Here is a 12,261-nt window from a genome sequence, read left to right on the forward strand (position 1 = left end):
AACCAGTGATATTATAGATAGAGCGTTGTATGTGGTGAACAGAGCCTACCTGTTACTGTATAGAGGCAGGACGGCCCAGCGTAACAGTTCAGGAGACTTGCCCTGTTTCGTCCCCTGGAGACGTATCGTCAACATGGACTCATAAGGTAGCTGTTTGATCTGTTTCGGGAACACCATCCTGAAAACACACAGATATATATACACAGTATATCCGAATCCATTTATATTCTATATTCTAATAGGAAATAAGACTTGATTTTAGTGGAAGTGAAGTTGGATCCAGAATAACATGTAAATAACTGAGTCTCTTACATGCGGTGACACTGAATCTTGTTGCCAAGCGACAAGGCTGTGCTGATGTTCTCGGAGACGCACGTCTCGCAGATATCTTTCCCTCCATACGTCAGCGAACAGGAAATGGAGAAGTAATTAAAACTGGTAACGACAGACAAGAGGAGGACCAAAATAAATTCATTAGACCTCACTGCACTTCCTCTACCCATTGTTGTATTGTGGTGTTTGACAAAACCCTTACGGAACAGAACACCCAGTCAGATTACATCCTCCTGCACTAAAAAAAACAAAAAAGGTACTAGCACTGAAATGTTGTCTTTGTTTTTCTTTCACTCTGACTAGCACACTATTTGGGAAAGGTTTCACTTTCAATGACTGTGATATGTGCCTGTTTTGACTACTTTAGTTGAATCCACTGATTTGTCAGAGCTGTAAAAAGGTCTGTGTAAACAGTCAATGTTCTGTTACAATAGGTTGAGGTCTCTCTCTCGCTCGTCTCTCTCTCTCTCTCTCTCTCTCTCTCGCTCGTCTCTCTCTCTCTCGTCTCTCTCGTCTCTCTCTCGTCTCTCTCTCTCGTCTCTCTCTCTCTCGTCTCTCTCTCTCTCGTCTCTCTCTCGTCTCTCTCTCGTCTCTCTCTCTCTCGTCTCTCTCTCTCGTCTCTCTCTCTCGTCTCTCTCTCGTCTCTCTCTCGTCTCTCTCGTCTCTCTCTCTCGTCTCTCTCTCTCTCTCTCTTGAGTATAATACCGACAAGGTACAAATCTGTCGTTCTGCCCCTGAACAGGCAGTTAACCCACTGTTCCTAGGCCGTCATTGAAATTAAGAATTTGTTCTTAACTGACTTGCCTGGTTAAATAAAGGAAAAATAAAAAAAATAAAAATAAAATAAAAAAACCTGTTTAACCAGTTGGGTTGTAGCCTGTAGAGCGCTGCGACGTTGAGCTGGAGGATGTCAGAGCTGTGGTCTACGTCACAGACAGGAGGGTTGTGGTACACGTCCTGGCCCCTGAAGTCTGAGCTGAAGTTGTCAAAGAAAACGTGCAGCAGTTTGCCCAGGGCCTGGTGGAGCATCATCATCGCTATAGAACAACAGACTACAGTTATAGAACAGACTAACAACAGACTACAGGTATAGAACAACAGACTACAGCTATAGAACAACAGACTACTGTTATAGAACAACAGACTACAGGTATAGAACAACAGACTAGTTACAGAACAACAGACTACTGTTATAGAACACCAGACTACAGGTATAGAACACCAGACTACAGGTATAGAACAACAGACTACAGGTATAGAACAACAGACTACTGTTATAGAACAACAGACTACAGGTATAGAACAGACTAACAACAGACTACAGGTATAGAACAACAGACTACTGTTATAGAACAACAGACTACAGGTATAGAACAACAGACTACTGTTATAGAACAACAGACTACTGTTATAGAACAACAGACTACAGGTATAGAACAACAGACTACAGGTATAGAACAACAGACTACAGGTATAGAACAACAGACTACTGTTATAGAACAACAGACTACAGATATAGAACACCAGACACACAAGAGACTACAGTTATAGAACACCAGACTACAGGTATAGAACACCAGACTACAGTTATAGAACAGACTAACAACAGACTACAGGTATAGAACAGACTAACAACAGACTACAGGTATAGAACAACAGACTACTGTTATAGAACAACAGACTACAGGTATAGAACAACAGACTACTGTTATAGAACAACAGACTACAGGTATAGAACAACAGACTACAGGTATAGAACAACAGACTACAGGTATAGAACAACAGACTACAGATATAGAACACCAGACACACAAGAGACTACAGTTATAGAACACCAGACTACAGGTATAGAACACCAGACTACAGGTATAGAACAACAGGACTACAGGTATAGAACAACAGACTACAGGTATAGAACAACAGACTACAGTTATAGAACACCAGACTACAGTTATAGAACAGACTACAGGTATAGAACAACAGGACTACAGGTATAGAACAACAGACTACAGGTATAGAACAACAGACACACAAGAGACTACAGTTATAGAACACCAGACTACAGTTATAGAACACCAGACTACAGGTATAGAACACCAGACTACAGGTATAGAACACCAGACTACAGGTATAGAACACCAGACTACAGTTATAGAACACCAGACTACAGGTATAGAACACCAGAATACAGGTATAGAACACCAGACTACAGGTATAGAACAACAGACTACAGGTATAGTACAGACTACAGGTATAGAACACCAGACTACAGGTATAGAACACCAGACTACAGGTATAGGACACCAGACTACAGATATAGAACAACAGACTAGTTACAGAACAACAGACTACAGGTATAGAACACCAGACTACAGTTATAGAACAGACTACAGGTATAGAACAACAGGACTACAGGTATAGAACACCAGACTACAGTTATATAACACCAGGCTACAGGTATAGAACATCAGACTAGTTATAGAACAACAGACTACAGTTATAGAACAACAGACTACAGGTATAGAACACCAGACTACAGGTATAGAACACCAGACTACAGGTATAGAACACCAGACTACAGGTATAGAACACCAGACTACAGGTATAGAACAACAGACTACAGGTATAGAAGAGACTACAGTTATAGAACACCAGACTACAGTTGTAGAACAACAGACTACAGGTATAGAACACCAGACTACAGGTATAGAACACCAGACTACAGGTATAGAACACCAGACTACAGTTATAGAACACCAGACTACAGGTATAGAACACCAGAATACAGGTATAGAACACCAGACTACAGGTATAGAACAACAGACTACAGGTATAGTACAGACTACAGGTATAGAACACCAGACTACAGGTATAGAACACCAGACTACAGGTATAGGACACCAGACTACAGATATAGAACAACAGACTAGTTACAGAACAACAGACTACAGGTATAGAACACCAGACTACAGTTATAGAACAGACTACAGGTATAGAACAACAGGACTACAGGTATAGAACACCAGACTACAGTTATATAACACCAGGCTACAGGTATAGAACATCAGACTAGTTATAGAACAACAGACTACAGTTATAGAACAACAGACTACAGGTATAGAACACCAGACTACAGGTATAGAACACCAGACTACAGGTATAGAACACCAGACTACAGGTATAGAACACCAGACTACAGGTATAGAACAACAGACTACAGGTATAGAAGAGACTACAGTTATAGAACACCAGACTACAGTTGTAGAACAACAGACTACAGGTATAGAACACCAGACTACAGGTATAGAACACCAGACTACAGGTATAGAACACCAGACTACAGTTATAGAACACCAGACTACAGGTATAGTACACCAGACTACAGGTATAGAACACCAGACTACAGATATAGAACAACAGACTACAGGTATAGAACAACAGACTACAGGTATAGAACACCAGACTACAGGTATAGAACACCAGACTACAGGTATAGAACACCAGACTACAGTTATAGAACACCAGACTACAGGTATAGAACAACAGACTACAGGTATAGAACAACAGACTAACGGTATAGAACAACAGACTACTGTTATAGAACAGACTACAGATATAGAACAACAGACTACAGGTATAGAACACCAGACTACAGGTATAGAACAACAGACTACAGGTATAGAACACCAGACTACAGGTATAGAACAGACTAACAACAGACTACAGGTATAGAACACCAGACTACAGGTATAGAACACCAGACTACAGGTATAGAACAACAGACTACAGTTATAGAACACCAGACTACAGGTATAGAACACCAGAATACAGGTATAGAACACCAGACTACAGGTATAGAACAACAGACTACAGGTATAGTACAGACTACAGGTATAGAACACCAGACTACAGGTATAGAACACCAGACTACAGGTATAGGACACCAGACTACAGATATAGAACAACAGACTAGTTACAGAACAACAGACTACAGGTATAGAACACCAGACTACAGTTATAGAACAGACTACAGGTATAGAACAACAGGACTACAGGTATAGAACACCAGACTACAGTTATATAACACCAGGCTACAGGTATAGAACATCAGACTAGTTATAGAACAACAGACTACAGTTATAGAACAACAGACTACAGGTATAGAACACCAGACTACAGGTATAGAACACCAGACTACAGGTATAGAACACCAGACTACAGGTATAGAACACCAGACTACAGGTATAGAACAACAGACTACAGGTATAGAAGAGACTACAGTTATAGAACACCAGACTACAGTTGTAGAACAACAGACTACAGGTATAGAACACCAGACTACAGGTATAGAACACCAGACTACAGGTATAGAACACCAGACTACAGTTATAGAACACCAGACTACAGGTATAGAACACCAGAATACAGGTATAAAACACCAGACTACAGGTATAGAACAACAGACTACAGGTATAGTACAGACTACAGGTATAGAACACCAGACTACAGGTATAGAACACCAGACTACAGGTATAGGACACCAGACTACAGATATAGAACAACAGACTAGTTACAGAACAACAGACTACAGGTATAGAACACCAGACTACAGTTATAGAACAGACTACAGGTATAGAACAACAGGACTACAGGTATAGAACACCAGACTACAGTTATATAACACCAGGCTACAGGTATAGAACATCAGACTAGTTATAGAACAACAGACTACAGTTATAGAACAACAGACTACAGGTATAGAACACCAGACTACAGGTATAGAACACCAGACTACAGGTATAGAACACCAGACTACAGGTATAGAACAACAGACTACAGGTATAGAAGAGACTACAGTTATAGAACACCAGACTACAGTTGTAGAACAACAGACTACAGGTATAGAACACCAGACTACAGGTATAGAACACCAGACTACAGGTATAGAACACCAGACTACAGTTATAGAACACCAGACTACAGGTATAGTACACCAGACTACAGGTATAGAACACCAGACTACAGATATAGAACAACAGACTACAGGTATAGAACAACAGACTACAGGTATAGAACACCAGACTACAGGTATAGAACACCAGACTACAGGTATAGAACACCAGACTACAGTTATAGAACACCAGACTACAGGTATAGAACAACAGACTACAGGTATAGAACAACAGACTAACGGTATAGAACAACAGACTACTGTTATAGAACAGACTACAGATATAGAACAACAGACTACAGGTATAGAACACCAGACTACAGGTATAGAACAACAGACTACAGGTATAGAACACCAGACTACAGGTATAGAACAGACTAACAACAGACTACAGGTATAGAACACCAGACTACAGGTATAGAACACCAGACTACAGGTATAGAACAACAGACTACAGGTATAGAACAACAGACTACAGTTATAGAACAACAGACTAGTTATAGAACAGACTACAGGTATAGAACAACAGACTAGTTACAGAACAACAGACATACAAGAACACCAGACTACAGGTATAGAACACCAGACTACAGGTATAGAACAACAGACTACAGGTATAGAACAGACTACAGTTATAGAACAACAGACTAGTTACAGAACAACAGACATACAAGAACACCAGACTACAGGTATAGAACAACAGACTACAGGTATAGAACACCAGACTACAGGTATAGAACACCAGACTACAGGTATAGAACACCAGACTAGTTACAGAACAACAGACTACAGGTATAGAACAACAGACTACAGGTATAGAACACCAGACTAGTTACAGAACAACAGACTACAGGTATAGAACACCAGACTACAGGTATAGAACACCAGACTACAGGTATAGAACAACAGACTACAGGTATAGAACACCAGACTACAGGTATAGAACACCAGACTACAGGTATAGAACAACAGACTACAGGTATAGAACACCAGACTACAGGTATAGAACACCAGACTACAGGTATAGAACACCAGACTACAGGTATAGAACAACAGACTAGTTACAGAACAACAGACATACAAGAACACCAGACTACAGGTATAGAACACCAGACTACAGGTATAGAACACCAGACTACAGGTATAGAACACCAGACTACAGGTATAGAACAACAGACTACAGTTATAGAACAACAGACTAGTTACAGAACAACAGACATACAAGAACATCAGAGGGTTCATCCAAAATCAGTCACATATGGAAATCTGGTTTGTTAAATAAACTACAGTAGTCTACACATGAAACCATTCAAGTGTTTGCAGCCAAGCACTCAGCAAACAATAGGGTTTTTCACACAGCATGTTCTCAGACGTAGGTTATCCTTAAACCTCTGTTTAACAGCATGCTTGGTTTGAGCTCAAGCGTATCTCATAGACTTCCTTAATAATGGGACTTACAGGTCTCACACTCGTACATTTCCAAATGGTCCTAGAGGAGAACAACAAACAAGGAAACATGACTTTGCATTTTTCACAATGAAACCGTCAGAGTAAATCATTTTTCTGTGAATGTGGTATAATTTCAACATGTACAGCCAGTGCTTTAGGAATCAACTGTATTTATATTACTGTATTTAGTGCTATACATTAAATCCAGATTTCGTACCAGTGCTACAGGTTTAATCCTCCGTAGCTTGCCGATAGCCTCCTCCAGCTCTCTAGTAGAGATCCCACACAGCAGGTTGATGATGGTACGGACCTCATCCAATAGCAGGTTAAGATGACTGCCACACTTTGGAGACAGAAAGACAGAAAACAGAATATAATAGACATGCATTAGAAACATGTGCATGATGTGTTTGCCACTGTGTCCTCAAAAGAAAAGTTGAGGACATTCTCAGCTCGCTGATCACCATAGCATCTCCCACCTGTAGCACACGCTCCAGCAGGTATATCTCTCTAGTCACCCCCAAAACCAATTCTTTCTTTGGCCGCCTCTCCTTCCAGTTCTCTGCTGCCAATGACTGGAACGAACTACAAAAATCTCTGAAACTGGAAACACTTATCTCCCTCACTAGCTTTAAGCACCAACTGTCAGAGCAGCTCACAGATTACTGCACCTGTACATAGCCCACCTATAATTTAGACCAAACAACTACCTCTTTCCCTACTGTATTTAATTTTAATTTATTTATTTATTTTGCTCCTTTGCACCCCATTATTTTTATTTCTACTTTGCACATTCTTCCATTGCAAAACTACCATTCCAGTGTTTTACTTGCTATATTGTATTTACTTTGCCATCATGGCCTTTTTTGCCTTTACCTCCCTCATCTCACCTCATTTGCTCACATTGTATATAGACTTGTTTATACTGTATTATTGACTGTATGTTTGTTTTACTCCATATGCAACTCTGTGTCGTTGTATCTGTCGAACTGCTTTGCTTTATCTTGGCCGGGTCGCAATTGTAAATGAGAACTTGTTCTCAACTTGCCTACCTGGTTAAATAAAGGTGTTCTCAACTAGCCTACCTGGTTAAATAAAGGTGTTCTCAACTAGCCTACCTGGTTAAATAAAGGTAAAATTAAAAATAAAATAAAAAAGCTGTAGCTTATGCATTTACTATAGGGCTGTACTGGGATATTTGATTGCACAGTTAGCCTATTTGTGTATCCCTGTAACTAGACCAGAGTCCTGAACTACTATGTGCAAAGATTGCGTCATCATCCCCTTTCATTTAAAGCTGCACAATGCAGAAATCGCTCCGCCATTTCCTGGTTCTTAAAATTCGAACAGTTCGTCCTAATTTCAGTTTATGTTAAACAAAAACAAGCAAGTACACCGTAGAGAATCATTGTACCATCTAAACGGCGGTGAAATATAATTTCCACAACCCAAAATATTGTATTTTCAGCTGTTTTGAAGCTGTTGTCGAAAAACTGAATGTAAAAGACGCAACAAAAAAAGAAATGTAAGAATAGGAAGCATAGAAATAGCACACATAAAACAGATCTACCGCTTCTTAGACTTGATTTCAATGTAAATGACAGATCTATAATTCACATTTCTATGTAAATGACAGATCTATAACTCACATTTCAATGTAAATGACAGATCTATAACTCACATTTCAATGTAAATGACAGATCTATAACTCACATTTCTATGTAAATGACAGATCTATAACTCACATTTCAATGTAAATGACAGATCTATAACTCACATTTCTATGTAAATGACAGATCTATAACTCACATTTCAATGTAAATGACAGATCTATAACTCACATTTCAATGTAAATGACAGATCTATAACTCACATTTCTATGTAAATGACAGATCTATAACTCACATTTCAATGTAAATGACAGATCTATAACTCACATTTCAATGTAAATGACAGATCTATAACTCACATTTCAATGTAAATGACAGATCTATAACTCACATTTCAATGTAAATGACAGATCTATAACTCACATTTCTATGTAAATGACAGATCTATAACTCACATTTCAATGTAAATGACAGATCTATAACTCACATTTCAATGTAAATGACAGATCTATAACTCACATTTCAATGTAAATGACAGATCTATAACTCACATTTCTATGTAAATGACAGATCTATAACTCACATTTCAATGTAAATGACAGATCTATAACTCACATTTCTATGTAAATGACAGATCTATAACTCACATTTCAATGTAAATGACAGATCTATAACTCACATTCCAATGTAAATGACAGATCTATAACTCACATTTCAATGTAAATGACAGATCTATAACTCACATTTCTATGTAAATGACAGATCTATAACTCACATTTCTATGTAAATGACAGATCTATAACTCACATTTCAATGTTAATGACAGATCTATAACTCACATTTCAATGTAAATGACAGATCTATAACTCACATTTCTATGTAAATGACAGATCTAACTCACATTTCAATGTAAATGACAGATCTATAACTCACATTTCAATGTAAATGACAGATCTATAACTCACATTTCAATGTAAATGACAGATCTATAACTCACATTTCTATGTAAATGACAGATCTATAACTCACATTTCAATGTAAATGACAGATCTATAACTCACATTTCAATGTAAATGACAGATCTATAACTCACATTTCAATGTAAATGACAGATCTATAACTCACATTTCAATGTAAATGACAGATCTATAACTCACATTTCTATGTAAATGACAGATCTATAACTCACATTTCAATGTAAATGACAGATCTATAACTCACATTTCAATGTAAATGACAGATCTATAACTCACATTTCAATGTAAATGACAGATCTATAACTCACATTTCAATGTAAATGACAGATCTATAACTCACATTTCAATGTAAATGACAGATCTATAACTCACATTTCAATGTAAATGACAGATCTATAACTCACATTTCAATGTAAATGACAGATCTATAACTCACATTTCTATGTAAATGACAGATCTATAACTCACATTTCAATGTAAATGACAGATCTATAACTCACATTTCAATGTAAATGACAGATCTATAACTCACATTTCAATGTAAATGACAGATCTATAACTCACATTTCTATGTAAATGACAGATCTATAACTCACATTTCAATGTAAATGACAGATCTATAACTCGCATTTCAATGTAAATGACAGATCTATAACTCACATTTCTATGTAAATGACAGATCTATAACTCACATTTCTACGTAAATGACAGATCTATAACTCACATTTCAATGTAAATGACAGATCTATAACTCACATTTCAATGTAAATGACAGATCTATAACTCACATTTCTATGTAAATGACAGATCTATAACTCACATGTCTATGTAAATGACAGATCTATAACTCCCATGTCTATGTAAATGACAGATCTATAACTCACATTTCTATGTAAATGACAGATCTATAACTCACATTTCTATGTAAATGACAGATCTATAACTCACAGTTCTATGTAAATGACAGATCTATAACTCACATGTCTATGTAAATGACAGATCTATAACTCCCATGTCTATGTAAATGACAGATCTATAACTCACATTTCAATGTAAATGACAGATCTATAACTCACATTTCATATTTCAGCTTTAACGAAGACGACTGATTAAATATTTTATCAATCTTTTTTTTGTGTGTAAAAAAAAAAGAGAACCATGTTAAAATAACTATCACATTATACATTTAGTAATGACAAAATGTACTTCAAATTTCATATACAGTAAAACATATTTTACTTTATCAATAGGAATTGGGAAAAAAGCGCTTGTGCATTGATAAGGTCACCAAAGAAGGCATTAACGATAAGTTAATAAAATATAGAAGCTACTTTAACAAGCCTATTTTACACCATAGCCTGATGAATTTTCAAGATAACTTTTCTTTCATTTTGATTTCAGGCACAAATGAAAATGTCCACCCGGCACAGCCAGAAGAGGACTGGCCACCCCACATAGCCTGGTTCCTCTCTACCCGGCACAGCCAGAAGAGGACTGGCCACCCCACATAGCCTGGTTCCTCTCTACCCGGCACAGCCAGAAGAGGACTGGCCACCCCACATAGCCTGGTTCCTCTCTACCCGGCACAGCCAGAAGAGGACTGGCCACCCCACATAGCCTGGTTCCTCTCTACCCGGCACAGCCAGAAGAGGACTGGCCACCCCACATAGCCTGGTTCCTCTCTACCCGGCACAGCCAGAAGAGGACTGGCCACCCCACATAGCCTGGTTCCTCTCTACCCGGCACAGCCAGAAGAGGACTGGCCACCCCACATAGCCTGGTTCCTCTCTACCCAGTACAGCCAGAAGAGGACTGGCCACCCCACATAGCCTGGTTCCTCTCTACCCAGCACAGCCAGAAGAGGACTGGCCACCCCACATAGCCTGGTTCCTCTCTCGGTTTCTTCCAAGGTTCTGGCCTTTCTAGGGAGTTTTTCCTAGCCACCGTGCTTCTACACCTCCAAACAAGCTTCAATGCCATACAACACTCCTTCCGTGGCCTCCAACTGCTCTTAAACGCTAGTAAAACCAAATGCATGCTTTTCAACCGGTCGCTGCCTGCACCTGCATGCCCGACTAGCATCACCACCCTGGATGGTTCCGACCTAGAATATGTGGACGTCTATAAGTACCTAGGTGTCTGGCTAGACTGCAAACTCTCCTTCCAGACTCATATCAAACATCTCCAATCGAAAATCAAATCAAGAGTCGGCTTTCTATTCCGCAACAAGCCGCCAAGCTTACCCTAGTAAAACTGACTATCCTACCGATCCTCGACTTCGGCGATGTCATCTACAAAATGGCTTCCAACACTCTACTCAGCAAACTGGATGCAGTCTATCACAGTGCCATCCGTTTTGTCACTAAAGCACCTTATACCACCCACCACTGCGACTTGTATGCTCTAGTCGGCTGGCCCTCGCTACATATTCGTCGCCAGACCCACTGGCTCCAGGTCATCTACAAGTCTATGCTAGGTAAAGCTCCGCCTTATCTCAGCTCACTGGTCACGATGGCAACACCCATCCGTAGCACGCGCTCCAGCAGGTGTATCTCACTGATCATCCCTAAAGCCAACACCTCATTTGGCCGCCTTTCGTTCCAGTACTCTGCTGCCTGTGACTGGAACGATTTGCAAAAATCGCTGAAGTTGGAGACTTTTATCTCCCTCACCAACTTCAAACATCAGCTATCTGAGCAGCTAACCGATCGCTGCAGCTGTACATAGTCTATTGGTAAATAGCCCACCCTTTTCACCTACCTCATCCCCATACTGTTTTTATTTATTTACTTTTCTGCTCTTTTGCACACCAATATCTCTACCTGTACATGACCATCTGATCACTTATCACTCCAGTGTTAATCTGCAAAATTGTAATTATTTGCCTACCTCCTCATGCCTTTTGCACACATTGTATATAGACCCCCCCTTTGTTTTCTAC

At 39.2% G+C, this 12,261-nt stretch overlaps 1 protein-coding gene across 1 annotated transcript in view; it reads right to left on the bottom strand.

Annotated features, from left to right (window-relative positions):
* Positions 1 to 12,261, bottom strand: part of pik3c2g (phosphatidylinositol-4-phosphate 3-kinase catalytic subunit type 2 gamma) — a 52,864-nt gene that overhangs the window by 37,066 nt on the left and 3,537 nt on the right. The window contains exons 4-8 of the mRNA XM_031801922.1: positions 6,951 to 7,076; positions 6,743 to 6,773; positions 1,187 to 1,370; positions 313 to 435; positions 50 to 178 (exon numbers count right to left, since the gene is read on the bottom strand). Of these exons, the coding sequence (XP_031657782.1) occupies positions 50 to 178; positions 313 to 435; positions 1,187 to 1,370; positions 6,743 to 6,773; positions 6,951 to 7,076 (593 nt within the window). The remainder of the gene's footprint in view (positions 1 to 49; positions 179 to 312; positions 436 to 1,186; positions 1,371 to 6,742; positions 6,774 to 6,950; positions 7,077 to 12,261) is intronic.

This window comes from Oncorhynchus kisutch, linkage group LG22 (assembly GCF_002021735.2).
Source record: "Oncorhynchus kisutch isolate 150728-3 linkage group LG22, Okis_V2, whole genome shotgun sequence".
Taxonomy (NCBI): Eukaryota; Metazoa; Chordata; class Actinopteri; order Salmoniformes; family Salmonidae; genus Oncorhynchus; species Oncorhynchus kisutch.